Source organism: Oryzias latipes, chromosome 19, assembly GCF_053564925.1.
Source record: "Oryzias latipes strain Hd-rR chromosome 19, Olatipes_Hd-rR_3.1".
NCBI classification, from domain to species: Eukaryota; Metazoa; Chordata; class Actinopteri; order Beloniformes; family Adrianichthyidae; genus Oryzias; species Oryzias latipes.
The window spans coordinates 14503106-14525441 of NC_136255.1; the positions used below are offsets into that span (position 1 = coordinate 14503106).

The 22336-nt window shown below is 41.3% G+C and overlaps 1 protein-coding gene across 27 annotated transcripts in view; it reads right to left on the reverse strand.

Annotated features, from left to right (window-relative positions):
- The window catches only part of LOC101170226 (calcium/calmodulin-dependent protein kinase type II subunit gamma), a 41291-nt gene that overhangs the window by 6079 nt on the left and 12876 nt on the right, over positions 1-22336 (reverse strand). Inside the window, exons 3-19 of one of the 27 annotated variants that reach the window (XM_011488295.4) lie at positions 21740-21799; positions 16278-16332; positions 16095-16160; positions 15200-15272; positions 14060-14162; positions 13574-13657; positions 12543-12637; positions 12037-12159; positions 11792-11875; positions 10065-10107; positions 9228-9290; positions 6835-6875; positions 6178-6261; positions 4284-4328; positions 4145-4190; positions 3862-3942; positions 1062-1202 (exon numbers count right to left, since the gene is read on the reverse strand). In XM_011488295.4, the coding sequence (XP_011486597.1) occupies positions 1062-1202; positions 3862-3942; positions 4145-4190; positions 4284-4328; positions 6178-6261; positions 6835-6875; positions 9228-9290; positions 10065-10107; positions 11792-11875; positions 12037-12159; positions 12543-12637; positions 13574-13657; positions 14060-14162; positions 15200-15272; positions 16095-16160; positions 16278-16332; positions 21740-21799 (1287 nt within the window). Of the gene's footprint in view, positions 1-1061; positions 1203-3861; positions 3943-4135; positions 4191-4283; positions 4329-6177; positions 6262-6834; positions 6876-9227; positions 9291-10064; positions 10108-11791; positions 11876-12036; positions 12160-12542; positions 12638-13573; positions 13658-14059; positions 14163-15199; positions 15273-16094; positions 16161-16277; positions 16333-21739; positions 21800-22336 lie in introns of all 27 variants that reach the window. The other 26 variants (XM_011488293.4, XM_078937656.1, XM_011488296.4 and 23 more) reach the window with 26 other exon arrangements.

Genomic DNA, 22336 nt, shown 5'->3' on the forward strand with positions numbered 1-22336 from the left:
CATTCACAAACCGCTTATAGACAGTCCTAATCACTCCACAAGGTTGCAGAACATGGTAGCTGAGACTCTCAGGCTCTTAGTGTTTTACCAAAGGCGTGCCAAAAAACAAGACCGGTTTTTGAGCTCCGTGTAACCCAGACAATACGTTTGAAGTCAGTAAGCACAACCAGAATTCACAGTTCAGAGCACCGGATTATAAGGCGAACCATCTACAATTGAACATATTTAAAGATTTAAAGTGCGCCGTATAGTTTGAAGAATGCAGCAGGGGTCACTTAATTAGCTCAGATTTACTTTTAGTGTGTTAGATTCTTAATTTTCGGGGAATTTCTGCATCATAAACAATAAAAAAAAATTTTTTTTCTTTATTACTGTTGACATTACACTACTAATACATTTGCTGCATTGTGATGAGTGGCACAGAGTGTCTTATTTTAAAAAGAACCTTTGTCAAAAGTTATAATCTATTTCATATCATCCTGATTTACTACTGCCAAAGTAACAACAGTTCATATATATTTTTCATAACAGTAACAATAACAGAAAAACAAATCAGTGTCTTTTTTTCCTAACGGGTGAAGTCAGACTTTGTGGTGGGGAGAAATCAACCTGGATGGCTCTATCAGTTTGATAAAGAGCTGTTTCATCTGCTTTGGCTGCTGCAGGGAAGAAAAAAAAAACAGTCATAAGATGTGAGTTTTGAGGTAGAAACCTCCAAAACAAAAACCTAAGAGCCTAGAAAAGACCCACTACAAAATGAACCGCTATTTACATGGAAAATGGGGTCAAATTCCAAATAAAAGTAAAGCTGCTTGTTTTACATCATCTCTTTACAAAACCCATGTGCTATAGATACATGTAAAGGCCAGGATTTTGGATAGTAAGAGTAACGGCCAATATTAAGGTCAACACTTCCTGTTTTGGAGACCAGAGCTTGATTTTTGTTGTTAAACTCAACCACAGCTCATTTAATAGATGTCATTCAGAGAGGAAAGCCTTGGGTGAGCTACAGTGAGAAGAAAACAGGGAAAGCTGGTTAGTAAGTGCAGATGTGGTCTTACTCGGCTTAGTGTTGCTTTTAGCAGCGACAGCGTTGCTCCCTAGTGGAGCAGCAACAACTGAGGACTGTGAGTGGTCAGAGTCGGGACAGGAGCTGTTGACTGTGCTGTTCCATGCCATGCGCTTTACGTCATGCGGTGGAACTGAAACACACAATGGATGGTCAGCAAACACATGGAGGACAACAGAAAAAAAAATGGATGAGCCACACACAAAATGCAAACGGTTCATGCAGTAAAACAGGAAAGGGAGAGATTTCAAAGGAGAAATGTAGGTGAGAGATGAGAGGAATAGAAAATGGACGTGGAATTGAAGTAATGCCAGCGTCTTCACCCTTAACGCTCAAACACATTAACAAGGCTTCCTCTGATGAACATCAAGCAAAGAACAGATCGAAGCCATCCCTGGTTATTAGCTCACACTATGCCTGTGGGGAAACCGCGTGTTCAGGAAGGAAGCTGAGGGGAAAAACAGGAAGGGAGTGAAGAGTATTGTTGACTCTCCCTCAAAGTATGTTAGCAAAGTCCTGCACAGTCATAGTGGAAGGAGGAGCATTGATGGAAGCCATCGAAGAACCATCCTGCTGAAGGCTTAAAGGAGGAAATATGAGCAATGCATGAAGGGAAAAAAACCCAGACGATGCTCTATGGAGGGAATTGTTCAGGAAAGTCAGACCAGGAGGCCGGTTTGGGTGAGCCAGTTCTTCAGCTGGGGCTGCCAGGTTAGGACGACAGGGAGAGAGGTGCAGTTGGCACCAACAAACACACGCACACACATTTCAGGGTTCCCACAGTGGCCCTTATTGACTTGAAAATAGATCCTAATCTACCAAAGGAAGACAAAAAAAACCCTGATGTTTTTGGCTGATCTAAAGGCTGAAACAGCTGTGACTAAACATCTGCAATCTATGGTTTTGCAGCTCACAGAGAGAATGATGAGATCTGGGAACAAAGTGACTAAAAGGTTCAAAACAAACAACAAAAATAGACTCAAAAGTGGGACGTCACCCATAGAAAACGACCAACTTCCGGCTCCAACCAAATAAAGTAAATTCCGTCGCCATTTTTCCGCGTTACAGCTGTCGCCATGTTGGAACCAGACATTGTCAGTAAGTAGTGATAGGTCCAAATATGTCTGAGTCAAAGTTTCCATGGCAACCGCTTTGGCCATTCAGGATCAGGAGTGAGCTTGTTTGAAGTCCACACTCCTTCCACTGAATGCAGGCTACACGAAATCTGTCGAAAAAACATTTTGAACGTTCGATGTGAGACCACAAAGAAAAATTAGGATAAGGAAGAACATCAGAGCAAGAGTGTTTAATGACCGAGTAATAGTTGTATTTTCTCAATACAAGTCTATTGGTTTTTGGGACCAGAGGGTACTTCCTGTTTGGAAGTCGAAGGGTCACTCAGTCCAGTTTTCACATACAGTCAATGGTCTGTCTCACTGTGTGTCAGCTGCCTGTTCCTCATGTATGATTGTGTTCAATGGTCCTCCACAATAACAACCCTTAAGGTATGATCTCTATTTTGATCAAACTGTTGCCATGCTGGACGCTTTCACTGACTAAGTGCAAACATCTTTACAGATTAAAAAAAAAAAAAGCTTTTCCCCCTCAGTTAGAACAAAAGCAAAGAACAGCTGCTGACCAATGGGATGTAAAAACTTAAAATGACAGCAACTACACTCAGTTCTTCAGGACTGCAAAGGATGATGGGTGCAGTAAAATCAAGGTGCAGCGTGGACAAATCCCATTTAAAACTGATGTGGTTTGTCAGAAAACGTGGATAACCACTGGGTCAGTAAAACACCGGATTCTGACATTACTGCACAGACTGTGGGCGGAGCAGCTCGTCGTGGAAACGTGACTATTGGCTTTGTAGGAGGAAGAGGAGGAGGTGACAGGCTGTCTGCTTTGTTTTACCAGCCATAATCTATCACCTGAATGCAACCCTCAAAGATTACTATGGTAATTTAGATTTAAAGATAATGTTTGTATCTGATTTGATCAAAGCGATTTTCACACATAAAGGGCAAACTGGTACTAAATGCCTGTGAAACCCTACAGGTTTGTAAAATGTTGGAAAAACTAACTTGCTAATCACAGAGATTTTTCTTAAAGAGTGCTTGGGGTTTTTGTTTACTCAAATAAAATGTTTTATTGAAATATTATCATTATTTCTAGCATAACCCTGAATAGTTTCGTACCAGTTTCATGAGCACATATTTGTTTTTTTGGTTAAAAAAAAAAATACCTGATCATCCTAACTACGAAGACTAACGTCTGACTCTAGATAGCCTTGGTCCTTTAGGATTCACAAATCCGCAAATATTCTCACTCTAGTGTGAATATGCAGATCCAACAACATTATAATAAAAGTGGAGGAAATGTATGCTGACAAACAACAAAACCCCTCCAAAAGTGAACAGTTTTTTTGTTCTGCTCTTCTGTCTGGAGAGATTCTCCTGTTCCCAGATCTTTAGAATTCAAAAAATGTGTTTCCAAAAGCCTTTCCCTGCAATGCTCCACCTTTATCTGAACTTCCTTTTGCTTAGAGCAAAAATAAACAAGCCAAAACATAAAATAAATGTTCAATATTCCATAAATCTAAACCCAGTGGGAACCCTAAAAAAACAAAAAACAACAAAGGCTTGGCAGGGAAGTGTTATAATAATGTAAAGAAATCATTGCCGATGTCTTTAAGAAGCCAGGTTGGGAGTGAGGGATGGGTGGTGGTGTTAGGTCCTTGCCGCGGGGACGGGGGGGACCGTAAAGCTTTTGGTTGCCATGGATAAACTTACTGGCAGGTGAGCTTTGAGGTGAGGGAAGAAGTGGAGGCATCTCTTCTGCAGCGCTGCTCTGACTCAGCGCCGAACTGTCCGCTAGAACACACACACAAAATGCAGCCAGACTCACGATAAATACCAGCGCACATCCACACGCGACAAGCACACGGTCAAGAGTGTGGCAGCCATGTGTTGTGTCTCAGCACAGCTGCCGAATCACGACAGGCGAATGGACACAGAAAGAGAGCGCGGATAAGGATGGGAAATAGGGAACAAAGTACGCGAGTACCTTTCCTACCTTTCATTTCCTCCTCGTCATTGGTGGCGTTGCTCTCTGTTGATCCCTAAAGCGCAAAGGGGAGAAGAGGGAGTCAATAGGGACGAGATCTGTGATGTCACCCAACAGGGTCAAACTAGCAGAGAGAAAATAACATCACCTTGACTCCATCTGGAGGGTTGTGCACCACTGTGCTCTGAGACTCCTGCAGAAGCAAAGAGGAGTCAGCTCCAGTCTCAGCTTTAAGCACAGCGCCTCTCAACTGGATTTTCAACTTGGTCCATGTTCTTTGATTGAGTCTCATCATGACCATGCTTTATCTGCCCGCTCCTTCAAAACGCAGACTATTTCATTAATGCCCGAGTCACATGCACTGCTGCTGGTTCTTGGGTGGTCCAGGCCCGTAGAGGGTCGTGCAGAGGAGTGGCTGCATCTTAAGGGGAGTGCAGGTGTGTCTTGCAGTTAACTTGAGGTTCATGCAACCACCTTAAGAGCCGTCATGAAAATGGAACATACGATTGTCTAGCGTTTGGTAAGCGTACTGTGAAGTGTTTGTAAGGATGATGAAAGTTGCCACCACTTATGATAAATGGGGGATGCTGTAATACGGTGCAGGACTCTAGTCATAAATAAGGCGCACATACTGGCTCCTTACTGACCACGCACAAATGCTGCACGCATGGGGTGAGGGGTTGATACTTTAGTGCCCATAGGACGTCCAGACAAACTACACTTTGTCTTATTTCCTTATTTTTAAAAGTGCGGCTGCATGCACGGAACGGGAACTTTTCACTTGAACAGAACTAACCCGTGCGCAGTGTGCAGTGTTATCCCTAAATGATGCACAAGTATGACCTGTAGCCCGCAGCCTGCACGTCAGAAAAAAAAAGTGTAAAACCATTTTAGAACTACAAACTCAGCGAGTTGTGTCTGATCTTAAAATTTCATGAGATTTGCCCATTCTTCGCCCGTATCCACCTGTAAGGGCAGTTGTGACTAAGGCATAATGCAGAGCATTTTCCTTCATATACAGCTGTTATATTATGACCTACAAAGTGTCTAACATGTATTAAAAGGAAATAAACGTATACAAAACCTCCATTATATTCAAAACATACATGGAGTTTGCTCCAAAAAATTCATAGAAATGGTGAAAGACATTTTAATTGTCAATATCTGGCACCAAGCACAGTCGTTTACAAAAGCTAATTTGGGGACCCGAATCACCAGTTGAAATGCACTCAAGTGGAACTTTTTAATCCAACCACACTACCAAATGTGATTCAACGCATGCCAAAAAAAAGCATCACAACAAGAAAACATGCTGAATGGCTGAAAGTGAAGGATTAAGTTTGGCAGCATGAGCAAATGGTGATGAACACAAACAGGTTAGAGCGATAGGCGGGGTCAACTTCCAGGGTTAAAAAGAATGACATCAAGATAAAAAGGATTTAAAAAAAATACCCGGTCAGTTACGGGATGTAAAGGATGTTATTCAGAATGCATGAGTTTAAAGGACATCACTACAATTCAAGAGTCAACACTGCTGAATTAGCCTAATCTTAGTGCTCTAAACAAGACCTAGATAGCTTTCAGAGCTACTTCAGGGGGAAAACGTGTGGAAAAACATGTTGGTCATCCTTTGTTTGAAGCATTTCAAGATCTGATTTTCATTGTTTCTGAGTAACATCTTTAAATATTACTGTATTCATTCTTTATACTGCCTATTGCGAGGTTTTTTCTCCCATTAGCAGAGGGGTGCCAACATTTTTTCTTCACGTGTAATCCTCCCACAACTTCATGCCACTTTAAAGTCTTCCCGGATGCACATGTACTGTCTGAAATTCCACTCAGTTATTCAGAATTATGAGTTATCGCCAGGGACCGTTTGGACGGGGAATGATGGAGTGCAACACCTCCTGAATGGCATAATGAAAACTTAAAAGCAGCAGCTAAGATGATGAGGATGAGGTACATCAAGCTATGATGCATCAACTCGGGAGGTTGGGTGGAGTTGCGGGGCGGGGGACTGGCACTGCGGCGGACTACTGTACCATCTGGGCGTTGGTTGCCATGTTGGTGTCTTTCAGGGCATTGATGGCGCTCACTATACTGTTCTTACTGTTGTTGGTAGAAGGCTGGGATAAAAACGCAAACACTCAAAGTGAAACACAAAAGCTACACAAACAGAGACATTCCAATTACACGCTTTTTTTTTTTCCCTTTCTTTTTTTCGGGACAGGGCTAATGTTGTCTACGGCTCCCGGCCTGTTGACAGCTAAACAGGATAAATGAGGGGGTGAGTGCCAAAGAATGGCCTCTAGATCATCCTTTTTACTGCCTCACTAACCCTCTATGCCTGTGCCACTTAACTACACAGTGATACCCCTGAGGCAGAGGAGATGGACAGGGAAGCGGGAGGAAGAGAGTGCGGAGAGATGAGAGGCTGCTCGGAAAGAGAGCAGCTCACATCTGACTCAGACCGAACAAACCCCCAGCAGACGCAAGACTGACTAAAAGTTGAGAAAAGGAAGTTAGAACAAGTGTTTCTGAAATTTGTGGTAGAGAAAAAGGGATCGTGACTCTTAAGGCACACAAATGAATTTGTAAAAAAAAAAAAAGAAAATCCTTAACACAGCTTAAAATAAAAGACAGTGAGATAAACAAAGTTAGAAAAAGGCAGATCTCAAAGAGATGTTTGACGGCCTTACCTTGGCAGAATCCGACTTCTTGTTGAGTAAACTTTTGCATGCTGTGAAAATAAAGAGAGAAAGGAAGAGAAACGGGTAGAAAACTGAGTGATATGGTTGAGGAGAGCATCCTGGCGGATCTACGCAATTCTCAAGGGTCTGTTGAAACCTCGATCTGTGCTTTGCTATATCTATCAAACTCCATTAACTCGGCTTTTGTGACAAAGTAAGCCTGGATGTTTCCACAGAATCACATGCTTTTAATGGATTACTTGTGCCACTTTCAACCGTCTGAAAAGGTTGCTACACCCTGCAGAACCCATTCACATCTTACACCCTTCACTGCCATCTGGGGATAAAAAGGAAACCTGAGAGCAAAGTAAACTTCCTCAACCTATTTCCTGTCTGGAAGACCCCAGCAGATGGAGAAAGAGTTCTGGTCAGATTCGCTCTGCCGCCAGGACCGACGGTGCTGAGATAGGTTAATGTAAATCATCGATTTCCGTTAAGGGCTCCAGTCCGTTTCCTGTCAGTCTAAAGCTCTCAACTCCCCCTAGCTCCCATTTCGCTTGTTTTCTACCGACACAAACACACAGGTTCCCAAACCCTTATCTTGTGTTTCTTACCTTCTACAATGAACTGAGGGGGAGGGGGGGGGGGGGAGGGGGAGGGTTGCAAGAAAGGGCTCAACATTTGACCACAACAGAGCAGAGATAAGGGCCAGAGCATTTACTTCAGCAAACAATATGAAGTGACAACTCATGCTCCCTGATCTTGGTTGAAATGTAGCGTTTATCTTGGCCTGGCCATGCAGCATCCAAAGAAAAATAAACATGATGACAGAGAAACTGTTTCGTTTTTTCAAATTAGGAATAGAAATACTGATTAATCAGAGCATAAGCATCTGCTCTTCATCAAAATGAGTCTTCCAATCGCCTGCTGTGTGACAGTGGAGATGCCTCATTCATGTGCTCTTTGAAGTCATGTGACTTCTTAAGGAGACCAACTTTAGGAAAAAGGTGCAACAGCTTGCTAAAGGATCAACCGGAGCATCTGAATGGGCATCTCCCCAGAATCTTTTTAGAATTCCACTGCACAGGTCACCCACATGCAAGAGGCAGCAAGACAAACAACCTTTGAGAAATATACAGAAATGCTGCATATGAGCACACCCCACACGTTGTACTGAGAAGTCATTGGAAGAACAGAAACACAAGCTTTGCCTTCACCAAACTTCAAAAAGTGCAAAGAAGCGGTTGTAGTAAAGTGCTGGATATTTTGCAGTGATGAGTGACATCTGAATGACAAAAAGCCAAAGAAAATAAAACCAGACCTAGATGAGTTTAAAAAAAATAAAAAAGGAGACTAGTCTGTAATGATGGCACACATGATATTTACAGAAACTTACAACTTGGTCCAGTCTCAGAGGAAGCCCGCATTTGGAGGGCTTTAGCTGACAATCAAAGCACCACACACAACCTGAATCTCATCACAGCATTCACACACACACACAACCTCATCTTCTGGAGCTGTAAGGATCTAGGTCATCTCTTGTTAGAGTTCCCTAAAAAGGAGCTATGGAGACATCTAAGCACACTGTAGAGCAGGGAAGATTCTTTTATCTAAAGGATGACAAAGAATCCAGTCTGCTCCACATTGCCTATCTAATGTTCACAATCCATGGAGCCACCGTTGGAATCGCAGACCTTGGTCACCACCTCCACTTGGCAGGAGGAGAGAAGAGCCTGTTTTCACTACTTTCAATGGATCTTTGGAAGTACTGAAACAGGCCTCGACAGAGGGAATGAGACGCAGGACGCCTCCATTCCAAAGAGGGTTGCTTGATTAATAAAAAAGCATCGCTGACAGCAGCCCTTCATTCCTCCGTCTGATTCAAACCCTCTCCCTGCCTCCGTCCTCCAACCTGACCCAGGTCTGACGATGGCAGCACGCCAACCCAGCTCTTGCCGGCCCCTGCAGTGTCAGTTTCCCGCCCTCAGGATACATGCCCCTCCTCGTCCCCTGCCTCAGTCGCCCTGTGCCTACTGGCTCGAGGGGAGGGGGCACATGGTGGGCGTATGAGTTCAGTTGGAAGTAGGATGGAGCTTTCTAAAGGTGATGTGGAGAATGAAATGTTGAGCGTGACTGAAGATGAATGGCAGTTTAAAGGTAAAAGTGTGTTTGGCAGAAGCTAAACTAAGTAAATTACTGAAGGAGTTTTTGCTTTGAAGCAAAATCCTAAATTACAGAAAATAAGTATGCATGCATATATGTATGTAAATGAGGAGGAAGGTGGCAGAGGCTGCATGCAGGAGTTTGGAGAGAAGAGTAATGGGCCCTGCCCTGTACCATGGACCCATGATGCAAGTGAGTGTGTGAAGAGGAAGTGGATGGGCGTGTCTTCCGGGACGTACCTTCCTGAGCCAGTGAGGCCGTGGAGGAGGCGGCAGCAGCAGAGTTGGTATGCTGCCGGCCCACTATTGGACAGAAACGCTAAAGTTGGGAGGAGCTATACAAAATAGGTAGGTCTGTCTCACGGTGTTCAGTGGTGGGCCAAGAAAACTACAGGGGTGCTGGCTACAGCCCGGGTGCATCCATCATTTGAAGGAAGGAGGGGCTAAGGCAAAGATTAGCACCCCTGTGGATTGCTAGGCCCAGGGTTGAACTTTTTTTTAACCTCTAGACCAATTACTGGTAGACAGAGTACCACTTTGGGGAATGCCAGTTACTCTGAGTGGTGGGAAAACAGATTATAAAAAAACAAACACAAAATCTTAAGTCACCTTTTATAAAACACCACAATTGCCCAAATAAAAGAAACCTAATACAAGTCGAGGCTTCCTTCTCTCAAACATGCAAATGCTCCACACTCACAGGGAAGAAGATCACACACAAACACACAAAAGGAGAGATACATTAGTATGGACAAGGACGCAACTACAAACAACAGATAGACAACAGAACATCACATTTTTAAACTGTAAACATACATTTGTATTTATATATTCCATCAATAAAAAAAAAGTAATTTCTGGTTGAACACAAGAGGAACATCGCTCTTTACTTCAGTTTAATGCTGCAAACAAGCAAACTCCTGTGCACACACAAAAACCAATTGTTATTCTGAGGACGAGTGGGTGAGTGTGCATGTGGTGAGGGGGTTAGAAGAGGTGCAGAGGACTATCCACTCTCCTTCCTCCACTCCCTCTGCATGTGCTAAGTGGGAGGCTGAGGGCGAAGGCTACACCCACCTGAGAAGTTTCTGGACACCAGCATGGTGGTGAGAATGGCTCCCTGGGAGAGGAAGGAGGAAAGCAGGATGAGAGGGAGAGCAAAGAGCTTTGTTGTGCTTTACAAAGACCAGCTACTCCTGCAGAGAGTTTTGTATTTCATTTACAGGAAAATTATCAAATACTGCTGCAGCTGGAGATTTTTTCTTCTAAGTCTCATTTTTAAAGTGCTGAACTTTGAAAGATTTACCAAATGTCCGCTTTTGTATCTTTAAGTCCTGTCAGACATTCCTCCATGCATATTCAGTTAAATACTGTGAAGAAGAGCTGCTGCTTGATCCATCCATTAGTTTGCATGTGTAGCTGTGAATCCAAACTACAGCAACGAGACGTGGCCAGAACTCCAAGTATCGGAATATTGCTTCATACAGGAGAGGGGATGGGTTCTCAGCAATCAATGCTTTTGGAAAATGCAGATGTTCAAAACTGAATAAGCCAGTTTAAATACAGCTTATCTAACACACTAAACATTTTTTGTGATTTGACACTGCACCTGATTAAAATCACACTTTTTGAGGTTTTAAACACCTTAGCAACAATGGAAATGTTGCCTTTTTATATGAAATCAGTATTTAAATCCATGTATTTTTGGTGTTTTTAGCATGTTCTTGTAGCATTTTACTGATTATGAAGGACATATATAAAGAAAATTCAGCTCAAAATTGCATTTCTGAGTATTTGTTTATTCAAATCGTTGTGAGTCAGGAGCTGACAAAAAAAAAGGTTGGAAAAAATCTTATTGTTTACATTAAAAAACCTTGCGCAGGCTAACAGCTCCCTCTGCCTACTGCTACGGTCACATATACAACTGCCACCGCGCCATGGGGAGGCATCAGCAGATTCTTCAAGATTAGCTGCCGCCGCCCGATTATTTTTTTAAAAACTTTGGCGTGGTCATGAATGCAGATGGTGGGAGTCAGTCAGGGATGACTCTTTTACAAAATCAGGCGACAGCCACAGGGTGGTGGCAGCCAGATCGCCGGCCAGCAGCAGCTCTGATTGGACGATGTGTAAATGTCTCCGGATGGCGGTTGTTCAGATCAAGTGCCACCGGCCTCCCAGTAGCCGGGGGATATATAGAAAGCGGGCCATTCTGCAAAGCTGCTCATTTGCGACCCAGATTCTGAGCACACATTATAATCTTTTCAATTTACACATTTTTGGAACACAAGAAAGCACAATGTTCTGTCTTCATATTCTTCTCAGCATCAACCGCAGCTCATCAACACACAGGTCTTAGTCACTGTGGTGCTATCAAAGCCATGGTGAGTTTTGATTGAGTTTTACTTTGAACTTTTCTTAAAACCTCAGTGGCTGCAGCGCTGCCTGTAAAAAATGCCACCTGCTGATTTTGCTGAAAAACTTGCATTTAGGTCACCAAGCAGTGGCATTTGGGCAAATGTGACCATAGTCTAAACAGAGCTCTCAGCAAAGTGGAGGGGAAGTGCTGTACACCAACAGTCCCGCCCACATCTGGCTTTGTTTTCCTCCAGACAATTCATGACAAAAAGTCATTTTGATCAGACTTTCCATCAGTTCAATTATGCTCTAATTGTAGAAATCTTTTAAAAATTATCTTGTTTATGTATTTAGTTTTGCAGGATAAGTGCATAAAAATAACCTTCTAGATAAGTGATATTGTTGACAAGTGAAAAAGGAAGAGGAGGGTACATTTTAGGACCGCCAACCTTGAGCTTTCTGCGAGCGTTGAATTTACGGAGACATTCCACAGTTTCTTGTCTGTGCATCATGGATGCCACTGTAGAGCGGTGCTGCAGGGGAACAGAACCACAGTACATTATAGCAGAATATTACAGGATGCTTTTTCCAAACTACTTTTTGAAGTGGCACGCCATTCAAAATCATGACACAGCTCTTTAATTAAAAGAATTGGCTAAAAGAAAGTCTGAATTTGAACGTGGTGGATACTTACGCAGACCCATGGGTGTTTGAGGGCTTGTTCAGCAGTAATTCTCTTTGCTGGATTAATGGTCAACATTTGATTGATCAGATTCTTTGCTTCTGGAGTCACCGTGTCCCACTCTGGGGAAGGAAACTGGGAACATGGGGAAATATGAAAACATGGAAAGAAACTGTTGAAATTGATTCGTGAAGCCCTAAATCTGTGAGATCGTGGCCAGTTCTTTGCCACCAGTTTAAGGGTACTTTGTTATCCTTTGCATTGAAAAACCTGAGACTACATTTAAAGAGTGTAGAAGAACAAAAATCAACAAGAAAACTGCCACAGAACGTCTCATTTTCCCTCCTTAACACACACACACACACACACAAATCCCTACTGCAATGCGTCAGGAAAGCTCTGATTGGATCAATAACATTGGACCAAATCTCAATTGGAGACTATTAAACATTCAAAAAGTGCTTAGCAAACCTCTGCACTGCCCCCCCCCCCCACACACACACATACAACACACTTACATCGTATGCCCCTGCTTTGATCTGCTGATAGAGTTTGTGTTGATCTTCATCCCAGAATGGAGGATATCCAACTAACAAGATATAGAGAATAACACCTGAAAGAGTAGAGAAAAAAAAGTCTTGTTACAAAACCGTCCCATGTGCTGCACATCAAAGGAAGCATAATAACAAGTGTTTTGTCACATGTGCAGCTCTTTTGAAGAACTGAAACTTCAAATTATTGATAGTTAAGGGCAAATGTTCTATATTAGCTCATTAGTCAATCTAAAACTATCGTTTAAACTGTGTTGCATCACATTTATAGTTACTCTTCATCAGACCTTTTGTGTTTTTATCTAAAATAGAAACTGAAAACAGAGACACCTAACATTGGGAGTGAAACTATGACAGATCTAATTCCTTAGTCATAATTGCCCTTATAGGTGAATGCACGTTACGTCTGGATACTCTCGCGTTCATGCAGTGCTAGGCCAGTTTTAAGTCCGTTTTTAGGCTCTGCGTACAAACCCAGCGGCCATTGAGCGCCTTTGACCATGAAACCAGTTGAACTTTGACCAATCAGGGACCCGGATTTGGTAGAATGGGTAGCATCTTTTTAATTACACGGAAGTGCCAACCATTTGAAAATTGATCATGGAGGAGACATTAGCAATTGCAGTTTGTGCTCTGCTTATATGACACAAAGTCTTTCATTTATCGGAAAAGAGTAGTGGAAAAAAAAGTCCGGGACAAGATTTACACTGCTTCAACATTTCCCTCTAAGCCTCTACTAACTGTAGGTACACAGGCTAGTATCGGGTAGCGACAGTCCATAGTGAACATGGTATGCTAAAAGTGCATTCAAGAACCCGCACACAGCCTGTTCTTGAATGCGCATCACATGCCCAGTGAACATAGTATAACACTTTTAGGCCAGCCCCAGACAGATTAATACATTTCTTAAAGCTTGTTCAATTTATTTAATGTTTGTTTGTGTTTCTTTACCAAAAACGTTAGCATCCACCGGCTAAATGTGTGAGGTTCAAACTCACCGCATGCCCAAATATCCACAGGCTTTCCATAGGGATCCTTCCGCAGGACCTCAGGAGAGAGATAGCCGGGGGTGCCGGCAAACCCTGACCAACAGAAAACACAGGCAAAAGCTAAGGGGCAGAGGGGATTGTAAAGGGATGCTGTTGTGCGGTTATATGAATGGTTGATATAACCGTGGTCTGTTGGACTGTTACGCAAGAGTGGATTATGATACTGTGGAATCACAAGCAAATATCCATTAATCACTTCACCCTGCAGGAGAGACGGCCAAAAACTGTCAGCTCAGCTGTTAGGCTAAACAAAATGACCTAAGCATGAACTATGCAGGAGCCTTTTCAAGCAAGATTTGAAAAAAGTTTGTATTTAGATGCATGAGATGTGGTGACGTCCACGGTGATACTTTGCTGCAAGCTATAAAACAGATTCAGATTAGATAACAGTCCAGTGCATCTGACCGATGTATGTCACCGTATGTGTTTTCTTACCAAACCAAGCCTGCTGGTCTCCTTGCACCTCAATAGCAAGGCCAAAGTCTGCCAGCTTCACTGCAGCGCCCTTCATTTTACTGGCCAACAACAGGTTCTCAGGCTGACGGGCAAAATGTGAAGCAGAATGTGGGACAAGAGATCAGAAAATGTGAGAGACACATAATTGCAGACACTCTTCAATAAAGCTCTTTCTCAGAAATATTTTTATGCATTCAGCACAGCTTGTGTGGGGGCGGGGTAAAGGTGTGATGGAGAGACAGAGCATGGGAAAGGATGGGTGGGCTGAGAATCTCCACAACACTATATATGGACATGGGTTCGTAGCCATAGAAACCACTCGGGAGTCATTTAGGCAGCGCTGCAGACGGAATGCTAAATGGAAAGTGTACTTAGTGAGAGGCAGGATGTGTGCTAGTGTTCTAAATGGCAGTTGTTTGGGCCGTGGGACATAAAGGGACAAAGTAAAAAGCCCAATCAGGATAAAAGGGCAACAAATCAGACAGCCAGCGCTTGAGGTAATAGCACTCTTCTGTTACACAGGAAACATGCAGGCATGGAAAAGATGCACACGTGTCCAGACATCCTTTTACAGGAGAAAAGACAATATTCAATGCATATCATTGCTGGCTAATATTTTATCACCTTAAATTGAGTTTAACTCTAATTTTCTTCCTGTGTTCCTTGAATCTGAACCAATCAGCAATTTAGGACAAAAAAGGCCCTCCCATGTTGCTTGATGTGATGTCACACTAGTTGTCCTGGCAACTTCATTGGGCTTGCCCTGCCTGCGTATGTCACAATAGCTCCCATAACAGTGTGTGTGTTGCTTAAGTCCTTGCCAGAGGTGAGAGATGAACCCACTGCACGTGCTCATGAGTCACCAACTCTGACCACATGTGCAGACACACACAAAGCGCTTTGGTCAAGGACAGACAGGATGACAGATGTGGGAGCAGATAGTGCAACGGAGGGCAAAACAAAAAAATGCAACACAGGGAGGAGGAATAAAAAAGATGCAAGCAAAACTGCAGAGAGAGAGAGAAAAAAAAAAAAGACAAAGCCGAGAGGAGCTGTTGCCATGGCCACGAGCAGAGGTGTGCGAGTGTGTGGTTGTCACGGCAACGGGCAGCCACTCACCTTGAGGTCTCTGTGCACAATATCGTGCTGGTGGATATGATTGACACTCTCCAAGATCTGACTAATGCAGTGACTACAGAGGGAGAGAGAAGAGGACAAAATTGGAAGATAAGAGTCGGCTCCTGCACTTCCCAACAAAATCCTCACATGATTTCTACGACTTTTACACCGGAGCGACAAAACGTTGGCGTAAATGAAAAATACTATTTGATCTTAAGAAAAGACTGATTCGCTTTTTTTTTATGTACTGTATGCGATTTAAAGGATAACAATGGGATAAAGAAATATCCGAGAGCCTTTCACAGGTTTTCCCACAATTCCTCCCACAAGAGACAAAAAAAACCCCCAGAAGCCATTTGGCAGAAAGAACTGAAAACACACTTTTTTTCTAAAAAAATGGCTATAATTGCAATGTTACTTTAGCAAATGCTAATACCAATGTATCCATCTCCCTATGCTCTTCTCTGGTGTGGATGAAGGTGAATATACCCCATCATCACATTCATCTGCTCTGAAGTTTCCATCTGTATAAATCCACTGTTTGAGGATTAAGTGAATGCCATGACTCTGGTAAAGTTAATAGGTCAGAGGGCGGGCTCAGCTTAAGAAATTATCTGAATTTATTCCAATACTGTGTGGATTAGCAGGCGTGTGGAACTGAATGTTTGTGTTCAAAGTACAGCCTTTAATGCAGCTGCTAACAGAAAGAACAGCACCAGAAAGAGTCTTCGTCGTACTTTTTTTTCTCTCAAAACGGAGCATATTTAGCTGCTGTGTGACTTTCTTTGATATACTAGCTAAGAAAAAAAAGGCTTTTTTGTTTAGTTCATATATTTTGTAAATATAAAAGACACGGGGTATTTAACATGACAGCAGCTACACAGGAGGTGCTTACCTTGCATCAGCCTCACTGTAGTACTCCCTGGCTACAATGTCTTCAAAAAGCTCCCCTCCTGTCACACTGGGAGAGGAGGGAGGGAGCAGGAGGAGAGGAGAAAGAGGGTGTTAGCATACAAACAAAGTGCTGTCGCAGGCATGGATAAAATGTCAGTGTGTGCGAGTGTCAGAGAATACTCACAGGTCAAAGACTAGGTAATGAAAGCCTTCCTCTGAAATGCTGTCATGGAGCCTCACTGCAGGAAAGGGCAGAAAATAAGAAAAAAAAAGCAATGAAAACTGCAACATAGAAACAGAATCGTCTGGATTATTATTATTCTATTAAAAGATGCATAGCAGATGAAAAGAAAACATAAAAAAGTCTATGGGGTAAAAATTCAACAACACTTCCAGTACTTTTTGTACTCTAAGCATTTTGGCAGGACTCTTCCTGTTGATGATGTGTTTTGTCTGCAGTTTCTAAACCCCTGACAGTGTGGTGAAACATTAATTGGTGCAATATGTATAGATTATCCAATATAAACCAGAACAAACTCATTGAACAATGTAAATTGTGTTTTGGGTGTGCGGTTTGAAAAAGATTGATACACAGGAAATAGGCCACTTGATCCATTTATGTCTTTTTTTTCCTCGTGCGAGGTGGGATCTGGCTCAGAACTGTATGGTTGGATAGCATCAACGTTGCTGCCATTTTTGTTGCACATCTAAAGTTAGGTTGGGGGTGTGAGAGGCTGTGAGCTAGCAGGAGAGCATGTAAACAAAGAGCTCAGTTATGGGTGACAGGAAGGGGGTGTGGGATTGCTCTGCGCCAACGGTCCCGCCCACAACTCAGAGGTGAATTTCTATTGAAGTTATGTCGCTCTGCAGAAAGTATGTCCTAGAAAACACCACAGGTTCTTTGCGTTCCGCTAAAAACGGCATCCTCATCATTAAAAGACCACTGGGAAGACTTTGAAATTAGATCAATAGATGATTGGGATGCTTCTTTAAAATAAATAATTACCACAAACAACTTTAATTGGTGCTAAAAATGACAGAATAATCATGTAGGTAGTACTAACATTGTATGTACTGTACTAATGTTGTACTATCTACATTGTAATTCACATGTTTTGCAGAAAATATACTCTGTGTAAAAGTGTCACCTACATCTGCTTAAAAACACAAAGAGTGTTAACTTTTTGTTGAGTTTTTAGAACAGATCGGACATGTGCAGCCCTTTTCAACGCCTGACCTCCATTGACCTCTGCAGAGGAATTATGTGGCAGCAGCTGCTGGCATAAGCCATGAATGAGAATGCAGAATGAATGCACGGCCTCCTGGCCAGGTCGTCAGTGTAAATGAGAATCAGTTCTCAACTGACTTACCTGGTTAAATAAAGGTTATATAAAATGTCTAAAGGCTAGAATAGGTTTGTCACATTCCCGTCCTGGTCATCAGGCATTAATCTGTAATCGCTCTTTAGCCTCTGCACAACATTTTAAATCCATGTGGACATAAAAAAAAGCATAGAAGATGACTGTTTCCATAGGAATGCATGTTTTAATCACCAAGGGACATTTCTTTTAGTCCAACTCTCATCAGTTAATATTGGAGCAAAAGTTTCCAGTTTGAGCCAAATCATGTGTGTGCCAGATTTTATAGGCCACCGGGACGCCTGCTGACCTACAGATACACATCACACATATTGTCTTAATTTTTTTGTGATTGAAGATGGGTCAACTTTGTATTAAACTTGTACAACAAATGCAGAAAGAAATGTGTTAATGCAGTGGTGTTTGTGTAACATCAGTTAGCTGAAGACAGAAAGAGCCAGAGGCAGTCAAGTTACTTTAAATTGTAAGTGCATCTACATCCTGCTCCTCAGTCTAAACTCTAGGAAAAAAAAAAAGGCTCAAACCGACAAATGCAAATCGGCGCTAAATGCAGAAAAGACTGATGGCGGGTTGTTGCGTGTCAGTGATGAAACTGGCTAAGGCTTACAAACGCAACATTGTATAACACGAGTTTGGCAAAGCAGCCGCGGCTGCAGAGGAGTCTATTGACTGCAGCAATATTTCCTGGTTTAAACAGCCCACTGTCCAAGTCATTTGCATTGCTAATTATTAATATATTTAAACTCAGTGGAAACCATGCTTTCTAATACATAACTGAGATGTGCTTTTGCCTTACGTAAACGTGCTGCATGTCTGTATGAGGCTGTATTCTCAGATCATTGCTGGCGGATTCTGCAGCAGGCGGTGACACGAACACTTTGCTTTGACTGGACGTGGCTCACATACAAACAGCAATTTAGATGTAAAGAAGAAGTACATTTAAAACATTTTATTGCTGCTAAAACTGTCCTCGATGGCGTTAGGTTGTTCCCCAATTTTTTTGCATTAATGCCAGACAGCAATATTATATACAGAATTATATTATATTCAATTAAATAAGGATTTATTTGTCAAATATTTGTCCTAAAATACATTTGTTATGCTATGATGAACAGTTTTCTATACAACTACCTATTAACACTGAGCAACGGTGGAATTGTTACTGATACAATTATGAATTCTTAATAAAAAAATAAAACAGAAGAAATTTTTTTACTTCAAAGAATACATAAAATGGCTTTATATAATGAATTTAGTAAAAATCAACATTACATTTTCGAAAAGAGGATGAATTCGGTTTTGGTACAGGATCTTTTTGAGCCCAGCATTATTAATTTTTAAAATGGTTGAAATGATATTTCTTGTTTTTACAGAGATTGGCTGAATTAGTAGGAGAAATGCTGCATCCAGAGGTTTTATAATAGCGCAGTGATGTGGTCACCATCCCAGCTTTCCTGTCATACAGCAGCAGAATGACAAAGGGAGATGCAGCGAGGAGGAACCAGAGTATGAGGCTGAAATACAACTTAGGTTTGGCGTCAGCAGATAAGACAGTTATCATCATGTAAAGTGAATATCAGTTGTATAATAGGATGAAGATGGATGCCCCTGCAGCAAGAAACAAGAGCGCCTGCCCCCTTCCTCCTCCTTCGCCTCCTCCTATTTTCTTGTGCTCCTTCCATCTGCCTCATGCTATTTCTACTTTCATCTCTCCATCTGTCTTTTTGTGCGTGTCCTCTTTTGGCCAAAGTTGACATGCTGATGACACGGAGATGTGTCAAAATGTAGAGAAGTGACATGACAAAAAGGGAAGGAAAGTCTATATGAGATACAAAAATGATTAGGTCAGAGGCAAGTGAGTGTTGGCGAGGGGCAGGAAAACTGGGACATGAAAAGAAAAAAGAAAAAAACGGACAGCAGCAGTAAAGATGTCATTGATTTTTTTTCTCCTGTTGTGTCAATCTCCAATAAAAATCTTTGTTTCATAATGTCTTTATTTTATCTAAATAGTAGCATCAGCAAAATAGAAGCTAAAAACACCAAGACTCCATTCAGAAATCTAAAGTTAAAGTAAAAAAAAAGTATCAGAAATAATATAAACGATAAGAATATTTCTCACAAACACCATCACAAACAACATTAGAAAATCTGTTTATCTATCAAAAGGAAGTGGAGGCTGTGAAAACCTTAATGTTTCGTACACACCGGGCTTGTTTAAGAATGGGCTCTTGAACCCGTGTTCAGGATATGCTGTTCACGCTGAACGCCACAGTCAGAAGATGCTTGTCCAAGCAGTGCGAATGTCATAAACTTCACTCTAGGCTTTTCCTCCACAGCTCTATTCTGATATTTGAAAGACTCGGTGTCATATATTTCTGGTCGGCCACAAACCGTAATTATTAATTTCTTGTTCTTTGAGATCACTTTTCAAACGGTTGGTTGGCACCTATGTGAATTATAAAAGATGGCGCCCATACGTCATTAACAAATCCGAGTCCCTGATTGGTCAAAGTTCAACTGGTTTAACGTTACACGCGAGTTCAATGGCTGCATGTAAAGTTGAAGTAATGACTTAAAACTTTTGAGCGCGATAGCCCGAAACGCCAACCATTTAAATAGACTTTCCATTGGAAGTGTCCGCTTAAATACACATTTCAGATACTGGTGTGAAAGTAGCATTAGAGATCTCTTTTTTTGAAAGGTCACTTATATTTAAACCCTTTTTCTTCCTGCAGAATCATCAGTTTTATAATCATACGCACAAAGTTTGTAAAATGATTGCATGTCTAAAGTCCATATTGCTTTTCTGTGAGACTGAGATCATCTGATGTATATAACTAGAAAAGCTAAAGTGCATATTTGTATTCATTCTATTATAAAGCAGCTGCAATTTAGTAAAAAAAAAACTGGTTTAAACCTTATCGAGGCCAATTAATAGGGCCATGACAAATGTCTGCCACTTTTTGGGTGAATTTGTAAAAAAAAAAAAAACCTAAACAGTCAATTCAGAACCTCTTATATCAAATGCTGCATAAACAAGAAGTTCCTTCAAAATATCATACAGTAAATACAATGATTGGAATAATAATAAATACCACCCATCATTGGGATTTTTATATTCAGCACAGCTACTCTATTAACCACAGTTGCATTTTGCAACCTCACCTCACATTTAGGGCTTTCAATAAGGCTTCTAGACAACAGTTCATCATCCTAACAGCACAGCTGCATATTAAATAAGACTTGTAAACAAGACTCCTAAGCCTGAATGTTCACCAAACCCTTCTTCAGTTTCTCCCAGGAGGATGAAACCTCCTGAAGGGAAAGCACATCTGATGTCAATGATTCCATCCTAGGACAGTCTAGAAAATACAGTTACTATGGTAACTCATTAACCAGTATGCATTATAATTGATCAAAAACCGAAAGCCAAAATAATTCAAAGTATTGGTTTGATGTTGTCTGACTGAATATTTGATAAAATGTTGCACAAAATCAGTATAAAGGATGAAACGGAGAACATCAAAGACATTTGGTGTGTTGAGTGGGAAGCAGCATTAACTGAGGAAACTTTAAGTTTGAGTTTCAGGTTTCTTTTACAAGGTTCAACAGAAAAAATTTCACCGCGCACAAAACGGAAAGATAAGAAATCCACACTTATAAAACACACACAAATGAGTAAAAACAAAAAAGCCATAGTCTTAATATCACTGAGAAAAATATATGAAATTAATCTCTGCATTAGGAAACAAAGGCTTTGTGCTTTTTCAGTTCTTAATTCAGCCTTTATGTTTTAATATACTGAAAACTTTATTTTTGTGTCAAATGCGACGCTAAAACAAAAAACACAAATGCACACAGATGCAAAGTTGGCATATGGACTGATCCAACCAATAGTTAAGCAATAACTACACAAACCATGGGGTGCCTGCCCTTTTCTTTAAAAATGTTAATACAGAAGTTCCCATTAGTTAATGTTATGAGAATTGAACTCTGGCCCTACATTGTCTTTTTTTGTTCCTTATTATTCAGACTACAGTCAAACAATCAGCCTCCTCATTTACCTGCTTAGTTAACTAAATTATTACTGTTCTAGTTACACAACAAGCCATGGTCTTCCTTTTCTTTGCACAAAGTAACTTATACAGACGGAAAAAATTCTAATGTAGCAGTTTGGATTTTTAAATAAAGCTACAAACACAGAGGGAAAAGTCCAAAGTATTTCCACTAAATGCTATGTGTTTTTGGACTTGTGTTCAAAACTCACCAATGTTGGGGTGCTTCAGAAGACGGCAAATCCGGGCCTCCCTCTCGAGTTTCTGATGGTCTGAGGGGAAAAAAACAGACATGATGGTTAATATAAGATGATTGTCTTTGAAGACGGAAACAACAACACAATCATTTTAGTTAATTCGTTAACCTGTCTGATAACTTGGAGTCAAATAGCAAACTAAAACTTTTTTTTTTTTTACATTCCTCCATCAGTGCCCATAGAATTAAAGCTATAAAACTGTACAAAATGAATAGTAACCCTGACTTTCAATTACAAGGAAATCTCATGTCAGAACTACAATGGAACTTCAGGTTTCACAAGAATACAAAGCAACTAATAAAAATAAATTTGGATAAAACATGAATGGAATATTTGAAATAAAGATTAATTCACACAATTTAGTCCATTTCCCCAACAAAACTTGAAATAAATGTCCCTGTTAGGCACAAAGTGACCTTTGTGGCTGATGGCTAGGATTTGCAACATGCAGTCATACTGAGTAGAGGGTGAAAAGGCTGAAAATGACTGATAGTTCATAGACTTGTAGTTGGTTGGAAACCATTTAGGCAAACAAACATTAAAGTTTCTATA